Genomic DNA, 15,588 nt, shown 5'->3' with positions numbered 1-15,588 from the left:
AATTTAACCCATTATTAATTAATGAGTAACAAAAGAAAGGAAAGGGAAAATTTAAGTGTAAATTGAAGTGACAATTGTGTACTAAAAAATGATTTAATGATGTCTTTTAAGATGAAACAAATTACAAACACCGATTTTAATATTCCATATTGAGTCATAATTCATATTTGAGGCATATCTTAAAATGCACCAATTTTTTTGCAATTTATTTCAATCACCGAACATAAAAAGATATATATATATATATATATTTAAAAAAAGAATAGTTTATCATATAGAAAATTGTGATTGAATAATTAGGTGAATTAGGATACATCACAGTATTTTTCTTCAAAATAATTGAAAAATAATATCACATACACTTTTAATTTTAAGACGTTAATTTTCATATTCAATTGTAACAATTTTTTAAAACAAGAAATGATATATACATATATTTTTGGACCAATTCAATGTAAAGAATATTTTTTTTGGAATGAAGATAAAAGTTCTTAGAGATAAATGAATTATTTTTCAACAAATTGAAACATTCCACAGTTTAGGTATAAATCTAGCTATTCGACTATTTTAGCGTGTACTTTGGATTTAATCAATTTTATTATCTATATTTTTAAATATCAATTTTAGTCTCTATATTTTTAATAAATTTTAAATTTATTTTTTAAAAAAATTATTGATTAAATAATTATTATAATTTTCATAAAAAAAATATTATATGAATATGCTTTCATAATTTACATTGGAAAAATCATGGATAATAAAAATTTTATAGGATAAATTTAATATTTATTGAAAATATAAAAACTAAAATTCAACCCGTTGTATGGAAATAAAATGATATTTTAATCATAATTTTATAATTTAAGGGGAAAAAAAAAGAACAAACAAACAAAAGCATGATCGATGGAGAGACGAAGGTTCTGAACAGAGGAACCGGATTCCCTTTCCTCGCAGATCTGTACAGAATCGGTGCTTCTGCTCTGTTCCATACAGTCTTTCTTTCATTTCTTCAACTTCCACTCATCAAATTCGGAAATTAAACATCAAATTTTACAATCCCAAAGCTTCTGATCATCCAAATCCACCACTTCCCCACCATGAACTCCATAAAAATGGGATATAGATTCCACCGTCTCAATCCCGTACTTCAATCTTTCTATACCAAGCTTTCCTCACCAACCCACAAAGAATTTCATGCAATTCCCTCAATCCAATCTCTCAATCTTCATCCCCAAACCACATTACTGGGAATTTATGATGATCCGACGAGCAAAATCTGCAGAAGGTGGCATTTGGGTCACTCCCACCGCCATGATGATGACCATCGATTTGGGCAAGAGGGTGAGAATATTTTCAAGCTGGGTCTCGGCGCTGACATTGGATTGGCTGCAGGGAAGGCTGTGACAGGGTATTTATCAGGAAGCACAGCTATAATCGCTGATGCGGCTCATTCGGTTTCTGATGTGGTAATTTTGGCTGTCTTCAGTTTTCTTTTTGGTTGAGTTCTTGAAGCCGTCGTTACTGCTCCAACCCTTTTGTTTGTTTTTCTGTTTTTGGTTTTCTATATATATTTGTTTGAAAAGATCCAAATATGTTTGATAACTATTTACATGTACATTTCAGGTTCTTAGTGGAATTGCTTTATGGTCATTTAAAGCTGGGCAAGCTCCCAAAGACAAGGAGCATCCATATGGTCACTCTTGATTTGTACCTACATGCTACTCCATTGTTCTCTCCATATATAATGAACTCTCTGCATAATGGTTTTATAGCCTTGGTTGTAATTTCAAACCTATGAGAAAAATATGAGCGTATGTTAATATTATCAAGTCATTTACTGCCCCCATCTTCTCTTTGGATTTGTTTCATCTCAATTTTAGGACTTCTGAGACTAAGCACTTTAAATTTGAATTGAGGAAAGTGATCACTCCAAGCATAATGAAAAAGTCTTTTGCTTATCCTTAGATCTAAGATCTTTCATGCTCTTGTTATATTTTCATATGGAAATAGTTGATCCTTGGGTTTATAAAATATGTATCTGTAGAGTAGACTCTTTGATAACTTGGATTTCATGAAATCATGATAAAAGCTGTATTTGTAAAACATGTAGTTATTACAGTAAAGTTTCTGACCGTCCAGTAATGCTATTTACCAAAAGGGCTAGGTGTTCTGCATGGTTATAATCCAATTCTGCATTGCCTTTTTTTGTTCAAATTTAAAAATTTACTGTATTTTCCCTGTCAAAGATAACTTTATCAAAGTGATATTCTTTGTCTGGAAATGATAATTTAGAGCTTTCTGTCCCTTTTACTTCTATTTTATGATGTTTTCTCTGTGATATATTCTCAGGACATGGTAAATTTGAGACTCTGGGAGCCCTTGGAATCTCTTCCATGCTTTTAGCAACTGCTGGTGGCATTGCTTGGCATGCTTCAGAACTTTTACTGGTATGCTTGATTATGAATTTGCTTCTGATTGATTTCAGAGGTTTAAGTAATAGATATGTCTTCTAACTCTTTAGACCTAGTGATTATACTTCCACAATCCCAATATTTTTAAGGTTTGAGGAATCTTGCATTGTAACTTGATGAGAAATTTAGTTCACCCAGTACCATTTTGGATTCTAATATCATGGCTTTACTGACTAGGCCTTCCTTCTCTGTTATCCTGCAAGCAGGGCTTGTTGTCAGCAGCTCCTGAAATAGTCAATCAGCCTTTTGGACATGAGAGTCTGCATAACCATAGCCATAATCATGGTGGACATCATCATGGAATCGACATGGATCATCCTATTCTAGCTTTGAATATGACTATTATATCAATATGTATCAAAGAAGGGTACTGAATATGTTCCTTTGTGGCCACCCCTTGTGTTAAGAACTAGGGGAGAATTAAAATACTTACATTACCTTGTTCCCCTATTCTAGTTGAGAAAACCGGAAAATAATCGAATAGGCTGCTTAGTTGACTGCTATTTCCCATCTTTACCTTCTAGGGTCAAATTTTTTTCAGCCATTAGTTTTCCATATAGCAAATTATTTCTCTACTGTCCATCTCTATTCAGAAAATCAGCCAACTTTAAGCTATGCTAATTCCTTGCCTTCTAAACTATATTAAAATGCTCATCTCTATGGCTGTATGCTGCCATATTTCTTCCCGACATATTGTTTGGTTTTCATGTCACATTTTCTCTCCCGATCTTTTATTTCCTCTGAATCTCTTGTTCTCAATAGGCTTTACTGGATGACGAAACGAGCCGGGGAAAAACAAGGAAGTGGACTTATGAAAGCAAATGCATGGCATCACCGTGCTGATGCGATATCATCTGTAGTTGCTCTCATTGGTGTAGGTAAGGAACTAGGTTCTTGTTCTTAACATTCGTTCCTATTATGGATGTATATATGGTTTCAGTATCTTGTAGTCTTAGTAACAAATAAATAAATAACTTCATTTCTTTATTGCTCTTCACTGTTTCTCAAGTTGTTCGGTGAAAACAAGTCATCTTCTTAAAATTTGTGTGAAGGAATAATTACCAATCATCATGTTTACAACCACAGCTAACCATTGGGTGAGCATGAATATAGCATAGAAAACCTTTCTAAGGATTTCAATAGTTCAAATGGGAAGATTGAGTGATATATTTCAAAAAATTTTCAAGGAAGAACTACAAAAGGAAGCATACCAAACCATACCAACCCAGAGAACCCTAGAATCCATACAATTCTCCTGAAAACTTCTGTTCAAATTTAATAATCCAAAGAATGCTGTCTGCATCAGACCAAAGAATGTCCGTTTTCTAGTTTGAAGCACATGTTATGTTCACAAGGTTTTTTCGGTTTCTAGCTCTTTGAGGTTTTAAATTATCAATTTTTGCTCTGGTATTTCTAGATTTTTGTGGAAGTGAAGAGTTTTAACTTTTAACTCCATTCTCCTAAATCCATCTGTGGATTAACATTCTTGGAATTTCAGGAGGTTCCATCCTTGGGGTGAAGTTTCTAGATCCCTTAGCAGGACTTGTTGTCTCAGGCATGATTCTAAAGGCTGGACTTGAAACTGGATACCAGAGGTATAATATTAAATTTTATTTTTTCACTTTTGCCTCAAAACTGCACCCAAGGATTTTTTTGTTGGGTAGTCCGAGTATGAATGTCGGATATGTGATATCTAAGAATGATTGTTTGTTACAGAACATTAAAGGGAGTTCTAATTTTGAAACACGACCAAACTTTTCATTTTAAGTTTCAATAAAAACGACCAACATGTATGAGACAACAAAAATACAAGTCTTCCTGAACTACTTCGAATGCATGACACTCTACTCAATTAAAATATATCCTCTAGGATTGTCTCTTTTGTTGGTGAAGCCTTTAACGTTTCATATTTCAAGTCACTCAAGCATAAAAGATTTGTTTGATTTCTATATTTCTAATTTTCTTCGTAATGTAATGCATTTTAGCATCTTGGAATTAGTGGATGCTGCAATCCCAGCAGATCAAATCAATCCTGTCAAACAAACAATACTGGAGGTTGAGGGTGTCAAGGTAATTAGAAGTTCTCTTAACGTGTAAACTTTAAGGATGATATGAAAGATAATATTTTGACTTTTGGGTGTCCGGTTCTTAGGGGAGGGTAGTTAAAGTATTATGGTATTGGGTGTTAAAAGGCCTGGTCTGACAAGTCCCCTATTGCCATGCTTGTCTTGTTCATTTTGAAAATAACTGCCTATAATCGTGCTAATGTTAGAAAACTGTCTTTAGGGCTGCCATCGCCTAAGAGGAAGGAGAGCTGGCTCTTCTTTGTATCTCGATGTGCATATCGAGGTTCGATCTCTGATTGAATTATGAACATTTTACTACCAGATTTGATTGGTAGACTCCAGTCTACTTTTATTTACTGTTCTTTTGCTTGCAGGTTGATCCTTTTTTGAGTGTTAGTGCTGCCCATTGTATTGGTGAAAATGTTCGTCAAAAGATTCATACATCTCATCCTGAAGTATCCGAAGTTTTTATACACATAGGTACACTGCTTGCTTCATTTCCCTTCTGCATTCATCCAAAATTCTTCTTAAACTGAGTTTTCAGACTCCTTTTATCTCTGGTTATTTTGCTACATGCCCTCATTATCAATCCCCTCTATAGATCCCTCCATTTCACATTTTCCACCCAAGTTATCGGACCAGCAAGCAGGTTCAACCGGAACTTCGAATCAAAATACAGACTTCCCTCTGATTGAGAAGAACATTGAAGCAATCGTTTCTGAAATCATCCTGTCGAAATTTCCTGAGGTGAACATCCTCCAACAGTTCTGATTTGTTCTTTAGAGTTATTAAGCTTGTTTTATGAACCCCTTCATTGAAGTGTTCTAGCCTTTTTATTGATTAAAACGACAGCTTTGATTCTCTGAGTGTGTTTATTTTCAGAACATGCTGGTTGAACGCATTACACCCCACTTGTTGCAAGGCAAGATTCTGCTCCAAATCGAGGTTTCGATGCCTCCCAACTTGCTAATTCGGTAAAACTACTAAGCCCAATAAATATTCATCCGTCTTAGAATCAAACTCTACATGATAAAAGTCGTTTTGTAAGACATAGGTTCAAGACGTAGGTAACAAGAAGAAGAAATTCCTTGAAAGTTGAGTCTTGAACTTTGAGAAGTGTTAGGTCCTTAAACATGTTTAATAGGTCACTTAATTTATAATTTTGCAACGAGTGAATTCATGATTGATAAAGAATTTTTAAGAACTAATTAGAGTGCAACCTCGAACTTCCGAGGGCTAAATATGTGATTTAACAAACATCAAACAAACCTACTTATTTGTTAAAATTGTCACTCTTTATTCTTACTGCAAAAATCTTGTTGGTATCCAGAAATGCAATGGAAATAGCAAAACAAGCAGAAATGGAGATCTTGAAGGCAGCCTCTAACATTGTTCATGTTAGCATTCAGCTTCGTTTGGGACATCAAATTCCACAGCTCACCCATTAATTGACATACCAAAATATAATGGAGACCTATATTTCATGTTTTATACCAATCAAATTTGTTCTTACCCTCATAAATTTTTGTCAAATCAGAGAGATTAAGAGAAGATCAAATTTCCTAATTTTTCAACCAATTAACTTGTTCCCTTCCAAGTAGACTCAGTTTTTAACTTGTTATTTTGATTCCGTTTTTAACTTGTTATTTTGATTCCACATACTAACTATTGAAATATTTATTTCATTTATTCGTATTGCCGTTGTTTAGTAATTGATATTGCTCTCCCTTTCCCTTTTTCTGTTACATTTTAAATATTCACATTCATTTTTATGCGTCTTTAGCCTTTGTTTTTAATTGGGAAATAGATTGTTAACTAACCTGGGGTTCAAGAACTAATTCATTATTAATCCCTATTTTTAAAAATTAAAATTCAACCCACAATTATATCCGTAATTTTCTTGCCATATTTATTGAACATAAACTTCAAATTCCAACCCAAAGTGAATTTAATAATTAAGGTATGGTAAGGATTTTCAGTTTTCACTTTTCATAAATAGCATTCTCTTGAAAATTTGTTAAAACTAATTTTCTCAATAACTTCAAAAACTTACTTTTTCTCACTAGAGATTCTTCGGAATGAAAAAAATATGAATCTTTCCTTTTCATTTCTATTTTCTACACTTCTAAATTTTCCAATTTTACTACACTACACAAAAACTAGTTTTTGATAAAATTGATATAAAATTTTGATGTTTGATGAGAATTGATATAAAATTTTGAAAGATTACATAATATTTAAAAACTCGATAAAATCTCAATATTAACATTTGGGTAGAAAGTCCAAAACATAAATAAATTAAAAAAAAGGTTAAATTTTGTGTAAATCCAATGATCGATCGGATAAAAAGAACTATAGAAAAGGGTGCTAAGGAAGCTATTTCTAACAATTTCCCTAGAAAAGTTTCTTACGTGTAGAACTCATCGAAGAAAAGGAAAATCATGTATCAAAATTGAAATTGATGCACTCCTTGAAAAACATTCATTTCAATTTGAATACATTTAAAGAATGTTTTTATTTATAAAAAATTCATAATCCTGGTGAAAAGAGAAATATTCATAATCAACGCATCATATACACACACACACACATAAATTTGAAATCATGAATATTATCATCTGGATGAAAATAAAAAGAAACTTTAAAATCCAATGCATAAAAACGAATATTTGAGGTTTCAAATTGAATAATACAAATTATACAAGAATTGAAAAAAAAAGGCAAGAAAAAATCATGTTCGGATTACAAGGTACGATAAAATCACGAAAAAAAAGGAAAAGGAATGGAAGACCGGTGTGCGATTAACGGAGCCATTGATCAGATAATTGTAGTCTGAATTTAGAAGTCAACAAGCATAGATTCAGAAAAGAGGATCATCATCTCAATAACTCCGGAAGAAATTTTGTAAAAGAATGAAAATTAATTCAAAAGAAAAAGGTGAGAGGAGAGTTTGGGGCTCAGAAGGATCAATTGGTGATTTTCATAATCACATGAAGATGAACTTCCTTCAGAAAATAGGTAGTTTTCAACATCATTGCCTCATAAAACTCCAAACCCTACAAACAGATTAAAAAAAGACGCCATAACCAGAACTCGAAGAAGGCAGAAACATAAAGAAACAGAGACGGAGCTGATGATCAAATTTCAGGGTTTAAGGTTCATTTATAGTGAAACTTTAGGGTTAGGGTTTTCGATTCGGATACGAAACGCTGCGTTTCAAACATTTGGGCCTCAACCTACTTTCTATAACCAGGCCCAATACATCAAATATGTTTGTTTGTTTTTTTTGAAAAAATAATCAAAATAATTAAAATTTCTTTTTGGGCTGTTTGGGATATTGAGTTGAGATAAGATGTCTGAAGTTTATATAATGTATATGTGTATTTGGGGTGCAGATGGGTGTTTGAAACTTTTTATTCAATAATTCTATCCATCTTTCTTTGGATAAAATATGGATGACAATTTTTTCTTTTAATTTTTAAAACTTTTCTTTCTTTCTTTATTTTTTTTTGGACAATAAACAATAATTAACTTACTACATTTTTTATAGAAATATGGTTAAATAAAATGAGAAACTAAAGCGAAATCAAAACTTTTGATTTTAGCTAATTTTTCTCCATGAATTTCATTATTATCTTCTTTTTTTTCTTCTTCTCTATATTTTTACTATGTCATGATTTTTTTAATTAAATCTCCCCCATCATCGTAACCGCCAATAGAACGTTACCATATTTCTTCAACAATTTCATTTTTATTTCCTCTAAATTTGGAGGATCATTAGAGAACAAATCTCTATTTTTTCACTAATTCTTGTTGGAAAATGTTTCAACAAAGAAAAAAATAATTAAATTTGATGGGTTTTTTTATTATATGTTACATACTTTTCAATTACATACATATTTTTCGTCTAAATATTTTTAACATTCATTTGGTATGTGAGTAACACCTCGAATTTTGTTCTTAATGCAATTTCAATATTTTTTAGTATTAAATGACATTTTTTTAATTTTGGAAATTTAAGTGTAATTATTGTGATTTGATTGCTAAGAAAAGGGTGATTCGTTTTAATCGTTTAATTAGAAGAAAATTGTGGAATTTGGATTATTTTTTGTCACCCAAATTTAATTTGAAATTGATGCCAAGAAAATTTTAAGGGAAAATAATTAAAAGCATGGTGTACTTCTCCTGTTTGAACCGGGGTTTTGAAACCAAACTTCTCAGGAGGATAGATGGGGCGATTCAGGTGAGATCTAATGTAGATCCAACTTTCTATTGACTCGTGGGATGGGAGAAAAAAAAAAGAAAGATAAAACATAATAGAATAAAATAAAATAAGATATTTTATTTTCTTTTATTATATTTTTATTTCTTTATTATTATTTTTTCCTTTTCCTTTTTTTTTTTTTTTTTTCTTTTTCTTCCCCTCCCTCCCCCCTTCTCCCTCGTTGAATGCCCTCCCTTCGCGCCAGATCAAGAATTCGCCAGCCCCGACTTCAGTGCCAACCACCCCCTCGCCCAGCCTCATTCGTCGTTCACTGTCCAGCCTCGGTCGTCGCTCGTCGTCGATCGAAGCTCGCCAAGCCAGCCGTCTTTCCTAGTTGCGCCGCGCGAGATTCTCCCTTCGCCGCCCGTTTCGCCTGTTGTCGCTGGTTCGCTCCTCTAACCGTCCGCTCGTGCTGATCGTCGGTTGAGCCAGCCGACCTTCTTCATCTAAAGCATTGCCCAGCCCCCGTTGATGGCTTTACTACCGGATCTGTTGTTGGGTAAGTTGTTTGACATCTTGGTTGTTTTAGAGTGCCCATCGATTTGGTGAGAGTTTTGGGTCATGATTTAGTTTGCCTTTATTTGTTTGTTTTGGATTCCTAGCCGCCGTCCATTGGGAGAAGGATATGACTGAAGAGAGATTTTGGAGATTGGAATCTTGAGGGTGGTCGTTGGGTAAGTTGATTGGTGATAATTGAATTAGATTTTGTAGGTTTGGGTTATCGCTTCAAAGGTTGAAATTAATATTATGTTTTGTGTTAAGGAAATTGAATTCAAGGATTGGTTGATGGAGACTATTGTTGGGATTAATATCTGAAGTTAGCTTGAGGTAACTAATCTTACTATTGGAACTGCCCTCGTGCTAGGCAATGTAGTTATGATTTACTGAGGATTTGTTGATGGTTTGATGTTTATGTATGCCTTGCTGACATGAGGATTTAAAAGACTAGATGCACATAGAGATATTTGAATGCTAGCATGATTTGAGTATATTATTATTTTTGGAGATTTTGCTGAATCTGACGATGATGAGATGTATATGTATGTTATAAAACTATGATGACAAAATTTATATGTATGTTATAAAACCATGATGAGATGTATATGTATGTTATAGAACCATGTTATGATACTTGTGATGTTGAGATCGTGATAGTGTCCTCACTGATTAGTTAGATGCCCACTAAAGGTTGTGTGTCCTTCGAGATTCACTAGAGGTGATGCTTTCCTTTGGGATTCACCAGAGGTTGTGTGTCTTTCAGGATTCACTAGAGGTAGTGGTTTCATTCGGGATCCACCAGACGTTATGTTTCCTTCGGGATTCACTAGAGATGGTGCTTTCCTTCGGAATTCACCAGAGGTTGTGTTTCCTTCGGGATTCACTAGAGGTGGTGTCTCCTTTGGGGTTCACCAGAGGTTGTGGGTCCTACGTGACTTACTAGAGGTAGTAGGTATACTTAATTATAGTAGGATGAAATTCAGTATACATGTATGTATGTGTCCCATGAGGACTAAGAGACTGCTTACATTCCACTAGAGGTAGACATCTAGAGGACATAGATGCCTAGCCTGACCCCAGTAGTGGGGTTACTTATTGAGTATTTTATACTCACCCTTTCTCATGTTTATGTTTCAGGTGAGGGTAGGGACATGTCGGCGAATGACAAGAGGAATCCATGAACGAGCCACCGGGGACCAGTTTTATGCTTCTGCTCATGATATTTAGATTTCTTTTCATGTTTTTTACTTTCAGTTTTGATGTTTGAAACTTACTGTTAAGATTTGTTTTCAGACCTATTTATTATCATTTATGATTTATGAGTACCCTATCATTTGTTTTTAATATTCGAATTTAATGAAGGTATTTTGAATTTACCTTATTTATTTAGCATTTATTTCATTATAAAGGGGTGTTGTTTTAAGTTCCATGCATGCATGTGTTTAGTAACGGCTTAGCTTGAGTCCTAGGGGGTTGGGTCGTTACAATAATATTTTTTATATAACAACCCTACAACAGTTACTAGTCTTATAGTAGTTAGAAGTGGTTTCGAAGTTGATTATCGAAGATGATTTTTGCTACAGTTTGTAGTCAAAGATGATTGTTAGAGCCTGAAGTTGGTTGCATGAAGGTGTATTAGAGTTGGTTGTCGAAGTTTGTCATTAGAGATGATTTTCGAATCCCGGAGTTGGTCAGGTGAAAGTGGTCGTCGAAGATGATTTTCTTTGGAGATTGTAGTCGAAGGTGACTATTGGAGTCCGAACTAGTCGCATGAAGGTGGTATTAGAGTTAGTTATCGAGTTTGTCGTTGAAGGGGTTGTCGAAGCCTCGAGTTGGTCGTCGGAGTTGCTCATTCAAAGGTGATTATCGAATGTGATTTTCATCAGAGTTTGTAGTTAGAGGTGGTTGTTGGAGCCTAGGAAGATGGTTGTCGGAGTTGGGTCACCGGAAGTGATTGTTGGAGGTCAAAATTGGTTGTCGGAGTTGGTCATTGGTTGCCAGAGCTGTCATCGGAGGTAGTTATCGGAATTCGGATTTCGTTGCCAGAATTTTCATCAAAGGTGGTTGTCGGAGCTCAGAGTTGTCATCAGAGGTGGTTGTCGAAACCTGGAGTTGGTTGCTAGAGTTGTCATCGGAGTGGTTGTCGGAGTTCGGAGTTAGTTCTAGGAATGCAACAAAGGTCGATTGGTGGAGCCATTGAAAACATGGGAAGAAGGGAGAATTGGGGCGAGTTGCTAAAATATACCAACTCAACTCCACCAACATTTAAAGTTGGTGGGCCAAATAATGAGTTGGTATATTATACCAACTCAACTCATGTTGGTGAGTCAAACATACCTTTTATTACTTTGTAACTTGTTCAATTTTAATCAATGCACTATCAAATGTCAAATTTTAGTCAATATATTTTTAGAAAATTTTTTATTATCCAATAACATTTTCACTATAGATTTTAGAAATGATCTAATGTATTTTCTTACTTGATAATAAAAAATTAATAAAAATTATTTAACTGATTTTTAATAAAATTTAACTTAGAGAGATTAAATTTAAAATTTATAAAAAGAATAGGAAATCAAGGAAGTGAATACACATTATACTCTCTAATCGATAAGGAAAAAATCTCTAAGTAGGATCAACAAGATACAACACACATTGCTTTACATAGAGCAATACATATTGCAAGATGTTCAAGTTTTGTTTATAACAAAATCAGTCAACCATTTTGCAGTAATAAGATAAGAGCAAACTATTGGTGAAGCTAGAGGGAGTGGATGCTTGAATAATAATGTGAATGGCTATTTAAAAAGATGCTTGACAATATTTTCATTTGAAGTGAGAATTGTGGAAAAATACAACTAAAGGTACAACATTGAGTTAGGAAAAAAGAGAAGATATCCACTATTACTCCACATGTTCGAGCCATGCCATTAATTTTGATTGCAAACCAAGAACAAAGCTCTATGAGACTTAATTATATCAAAAGTGGATAGTATCATACGATATTATATCACGTAAAGAGAGGTCTATTGTTACAAATTTTCAATAATATGATATAGTATATATATATATATATATATATATATATATATATATATATATATGTTAAGTATTAGATTTCACTAACAAGAGATAGCTTCATAAGCCAATCCTCTCCCTCAAAACTCAAATATGGATTTGTCAACGTTTGAATCCTTATGAAAGTTTTGCATCTCAAAATGTTTCATAATTGGCATCATCTCCTCGTGATGGTGGCTTTCATTTCCTTGCAATTGCCTCAGCCTCCACCCTCTTTCTCCCAACAAATCTAGAGTCATCATCTGACTCTCTTTGCTGTTGTTATCGCCACTTGAAAACCTCGATATCGGTTGCCATTGGCCCTTTTCATGGACGACAAAACTCGAGCTATTGCTAGTACAATTATCTTGTTCTTTCATCATCATCATATGTCCGTACATTTCCATATTCATCCCTACCATGTCTGGTTGATCAGAATGTGGCATTTCCAACAATGGTGACTTCAAAACACCAACAGAACTTGTAGTTGCTCCTATTTGTGCAGCTTTTTGTAACAAGGCGGTCGCAGATGTTACCAATGCTGTTGTCGCCAACCCAGAATCCTGGAGCAAGGACAGATCCAGAAATTTTCATAAATATAAAATTTTAGTTATAATTAACTTCTTATACATATAATCATTAAATTGATTTGAAAATTGAGAGTGAAATTATATATCTAAATTTATGTGACAAGACCATTTGTTAGATAGATTGGGTGGGTTGCACAAGATAGATACATCTCGGGATGCACCCAAGTAGTTTTAGAAACTTAGAGAATGAATGAGACTACCAAAAAGAATATTTATAATTCCTTCAAATTTCTAAAACAATAACAAAAAATTTGTCCTTTTTTCTTCTCTGAGATGGCTTAATATTTCTTGAAATATACACCAATCTAAGTGAACCATAATTTACCACGTGACAATTTTTTCTTTAAAAAACAAGATATTTTGTAAATATCTTTTTTCTTTTGTGATTAAAGAAGATACATGAAAATGGGTGCAACCATATTGCTCATATTTCTCCTCAAAATATTTAAAAATTTATCAAGTATTATGATACATAAGCTTACCACATTTAACACATATACTGACGAAAATGTATAATTACAAAACGTTAATATGTTATTGTAATATATTAATATTTTTGGTAAAAATAAATCTAGCTTAATTAATATAGTATTTGTATTGTCAACCTCGAAGTTAGAAATTTGATTCTCCACCCTATATATGGTAAAAAAACAAAAAAACATACTAGCATTTTAAATAACAGAGAAGAAATTGAAAAAGCATTCCAACATGTATTTAAGTTGATCATTAAGTATAGTTATTTATTTATTTATTTTTAATATAAAGACATTAAAAGAGAGACTATTATTCTTTCCTTCTTTGCTTCGCCCTTACCTGAAGGCAGCTGTTTTTGCTGTCATAAAGGCAACTAAAGCGCGAAGAGGTGGTGGAGCTGAGCTTAAGGCTTGAGAAAGAAGAAGAGTTGTTGCTGCTTCGAGGTCCGGCCATGAACAAGCCTCCAGGCGCACCGGTGGCCGGGGCAGGGAATGGTGGGGTCGAGTTGTTGAGTTCTTGAGGGAGGGATTTAAAAGGGTTTTTTTTATCATAAGGGTTGAATAATTCAGGTATGATTGATGTTCCAAAATGAGGGAGTTTTGGACTGGAGATAATTGAGATTGGTTCTATGTTATTATTGTTATTGTTGAGAGTTCCTTGCTTTAGTTTGTTGTTTTCTTCTGTTAATGCATTGCAAAAGGCTCTGTGGGTGATGAAACTGTCCCTTCTGCAAAGAAAGACCAACCACTACAAGAAAACTGAGATTGCATGACGTTTACAAACGGTTGTTAATACTTTTCGTGACAGTTAATTTTTCGATCGTAGAATCACATGCCAACGTAAGAATATTAATGACACTTTAAAAACTTCTCATAGTTAAATTTTCAATGAGAATATATTATTGTCAACAACAAACAATTTTTGACAATTATAAATTATCACTTTCAAGTGTACTATGAAATCTATAAAATTAAATAAATAGCTCAATTGACATATGAGTATTTTTTAGTAATAATGAAGTTTGTGGTTCTAATCTTCTTGCTCTCCGTTGTACTTGAAAAAACAAAATTGTAATCAAATCGTAAAAATTGAAAACTAACTTAAGCAAACCATCAATCTTAAAAATAATACCGAGTGTTTAATTTTGTTCACGAAGAGTGATAGCTAATATGTCGTCTTTTAAACAACAATCCATATAGTAAAAAAGATGTTAATTAACCTTACATAAATCTAAACATAAAAAAAATGCTCACATGTAAATATGAAGAAAAATTCAATGAGAAAAGATGAAGAAAAATAGTTTTCAATTGCATATATATAAAATGATGATGACTGAGTGTCAAACCTGGAAAAGAGAGTTCCACAATCACATTTGTATTCCCTAGTGCCACAAGTCTTTTGATGAGCCTTCAAATCAGACTGAACTGCATATTTCTTGGAGCATTTCTCACACTTCCATTTCTTCTCCCCATGCTTTCTACTAAAATGCTTCTTAATTCCGGTAAGATCGCCGAGAGCTCGAGCTGGGTTGTGATGAACGCACGTTGGTTCAGGGCACACATAGACCCTTTTCTTCACTTCGGCACCGGTTCGTTGCCGGAGTTTCCATGGAAGGTTGTGTCCTCTCCTATGTAATTGAAGGTTTTGATCTCTTTGAAACCCCTTGTTGCAAATCTCACACACAAACCTATTTCTAGCCATTAGGGTTGTTGGTGATAGAGCAATAACTTCAGCATTTGGATCTACAAAATAATTAAGAGATAATTGAAATTCAAACAGGAATTGACTATTATGATATCATGTTAAATCATTATATCGCAATTAACGAATTCTCGAGAAATAAAAGAATCGATGAATGGAATTTGCCTGGAGTGCCGGGAAGATTTCGCTTCTTCTTAACTCTTTGTTGGTGGTGATAAAGTGAATTGGATGAGCCATGGGAATTGGTTTGATCTCCATTGGGAGAGCCATAGAGGAAGTGATTAAGAAGTTGATGTTGATTATTATTGTTTTGTTCAACTTGTTGTAATTGATTTTCCACACTATTGGCTGAAGACAAGTTTGCATGATGATCTTCACCTGTAATGTTTGAGATTCCCATACATAAGAAACAAAACAAACAAGGTGAGGAATAAAATGGACAAATTAAAGTAAATTTTGTCTGATTT

At 33.6% G+C, this 15,588-nt stretch overlaps 2 protein-coding genes, 1 long non-coding RNA gene and 2 other non-coding genes across 5 annotated transcripts; 2 read left to right on the top strand and 3 right to left on the bottom strand.

Annotated features, from left to right (window-relative positions):
- Positions 1-863: 863 nt before the first annotated feature.
- Positions 864-6,249, top strand: LOC120069124 (Cation efflux family protein). The gene is made up of 12 exons (XM_039020810.2): positions 864-1,466; positions 1,624-1,693; positions 2,350-2,447; positions 2,678-2,838; positions 3,234-3,349; positions 3,970-4,066; positions 4,457-4,541; positions 4,758-4,820; positions 4,912-5,017; positions 5,139-5,284; positions 5,420-5,511; positions 5,868-6,249. The coding sequence occupies exons 1-12, from the start codon at positions 1,098-1,100 to the stop codon at positions 5,983-5,985; spliced, it is 1,521 nt and encodes a 506-aa protein (XP_038876738.1). The 5' UTR covers positions 864-1,097; the 3' UTR covers positions 5,986-6,249.
- A 1,099-nt stretch (positions 6,250-7,348) lies between these two features.
- Positions 7,349-7,424, bottom strand: LOC120069150 (small nucleolar RNA Z155). Its single transcript, XR_005479456.1, has one exon. It is a non-coding gene; the product is annotated as a small nucleolar RNA Z155 (small nucleolar RNA).
- A 63-nt stretch (positions 7,425-7,487) lies between these two features.
- LOC120069149 (small nucleolar RNA R41) lies at positions 7,488-7,581 on the bottom strand. The gene has a single exon (XR_005479455.1). It is a non-coding gene; the product is annotated as a small nucleolar RNA R41 (small nucleolar RNA).
- A 1,314-nt stretch (positions 7,582-8,895) lies between these two features.
- On the top strand, positions 8,896-10,680 carry LOC120069144 (uncharacterized). The gene is made up of 4 exons (XR_005479454.2): positions 8,896-9,300; positions 9,404-9,475; positions 9,564-9,629; positions 10,437-10,680. It is a non-coding gene; the product is annotated as an uncharacterized LOC120069144 (long non-coding RNA).
- A 1,775-nt stretch (positions 10,681-12,455) lies between these two features.
- On the bottom strand, positions 12,456-15,158 carry LOC120069139 (uncharacterized). The gene is made up of 3 exons (XM_039020823.2): positions 14,766-15,158; positions 13,760-14,147; positions 12,456-12,919 (listed from the first exon to the last, which is right to left on the bottom strand). The coding sequence occupies exons 1-3, from the start codon at positions 15,119-15,121 to the stop codon at positions 12,458-12,460; spliced, it is 1,206 nt and encodes a 401-aa protein (XP_038876751.2). The 5' UTR covers positions 15,122-15,158; the 3' UTR covers positions 12,456-12,457.
- Positions 15,159-15,588: the final 430 nt, after the last annotated feature.

Source organism: Benincasa hispida, chromosome 9, assembly GCF_027475165.1.
Source record: "Benincasa hispida cultivar pf3 chromosome 9, pf3_genome.v1.1, whole genome shotgun sequence".
Lineage (NCBI taxonomy): Eukaryota > Viridiplantae > Streptophyta > Magnoliopsida > Cucurbitales > Cucurbitaceae > Benincasa > Benincasa hispida.
Note: the sequence above shows the minus strand (reverse complement) of the source record. Positions and strands in the feature narration are given on the sequence as shown.

What these genes read in the sequence shown, in the direction of transcription:
- LOC120069124 (XM_039020810.2), top strand. Translation starts at nt 1,098, where the DNA reads ATGAACTCCATAAAAATGGGATATAGATTCCACCGTCTCAATCCCGTA. An exon ending in AGACAAGGAGCATCCATATG is followed by an intron (nt 1,694 to 2,349) that starts GTCACTCTTGAT and finishes ATATATTCTCAG; the next exon opens with GACATGGTAAATTTGAGACT. An exon ending in TCCTGTCGAAATTTCCTGAG is followed by an intron (nt 5,285 to 5,419) that starts GTGAACATCCTC and finishes GTTTATTTTCAG; the next exon opens with AACATGCTGGTTGAACGCAT.
- LOC120069139 (XM_039020823.2), bottom strand. Translation starts at nt 15,121, where the DNA reads ATGGCTAGAAATAGGTTTGTGTGTGAGATTTGCAACAAGGGGTTTCAA. An exon ending in TGTGGAACTCTCTTTTCCAG is followed by an intron (nt 14,148 to 14,765) that starts GTTTGACACTCA and finishes CTTTCTTTGCAG; the next exon opens with AAGGGACAGTTTCATCACCC. An exon ending in GCAAAAACAGCTGCCTTCAG is followed by an intron (nt 12,920 to 13,759) that starts GTAAGGGCGAAG and finishes TCCTTGCTCCAG; the next exon opens with GATTCTGGGTTGGCGACAAC.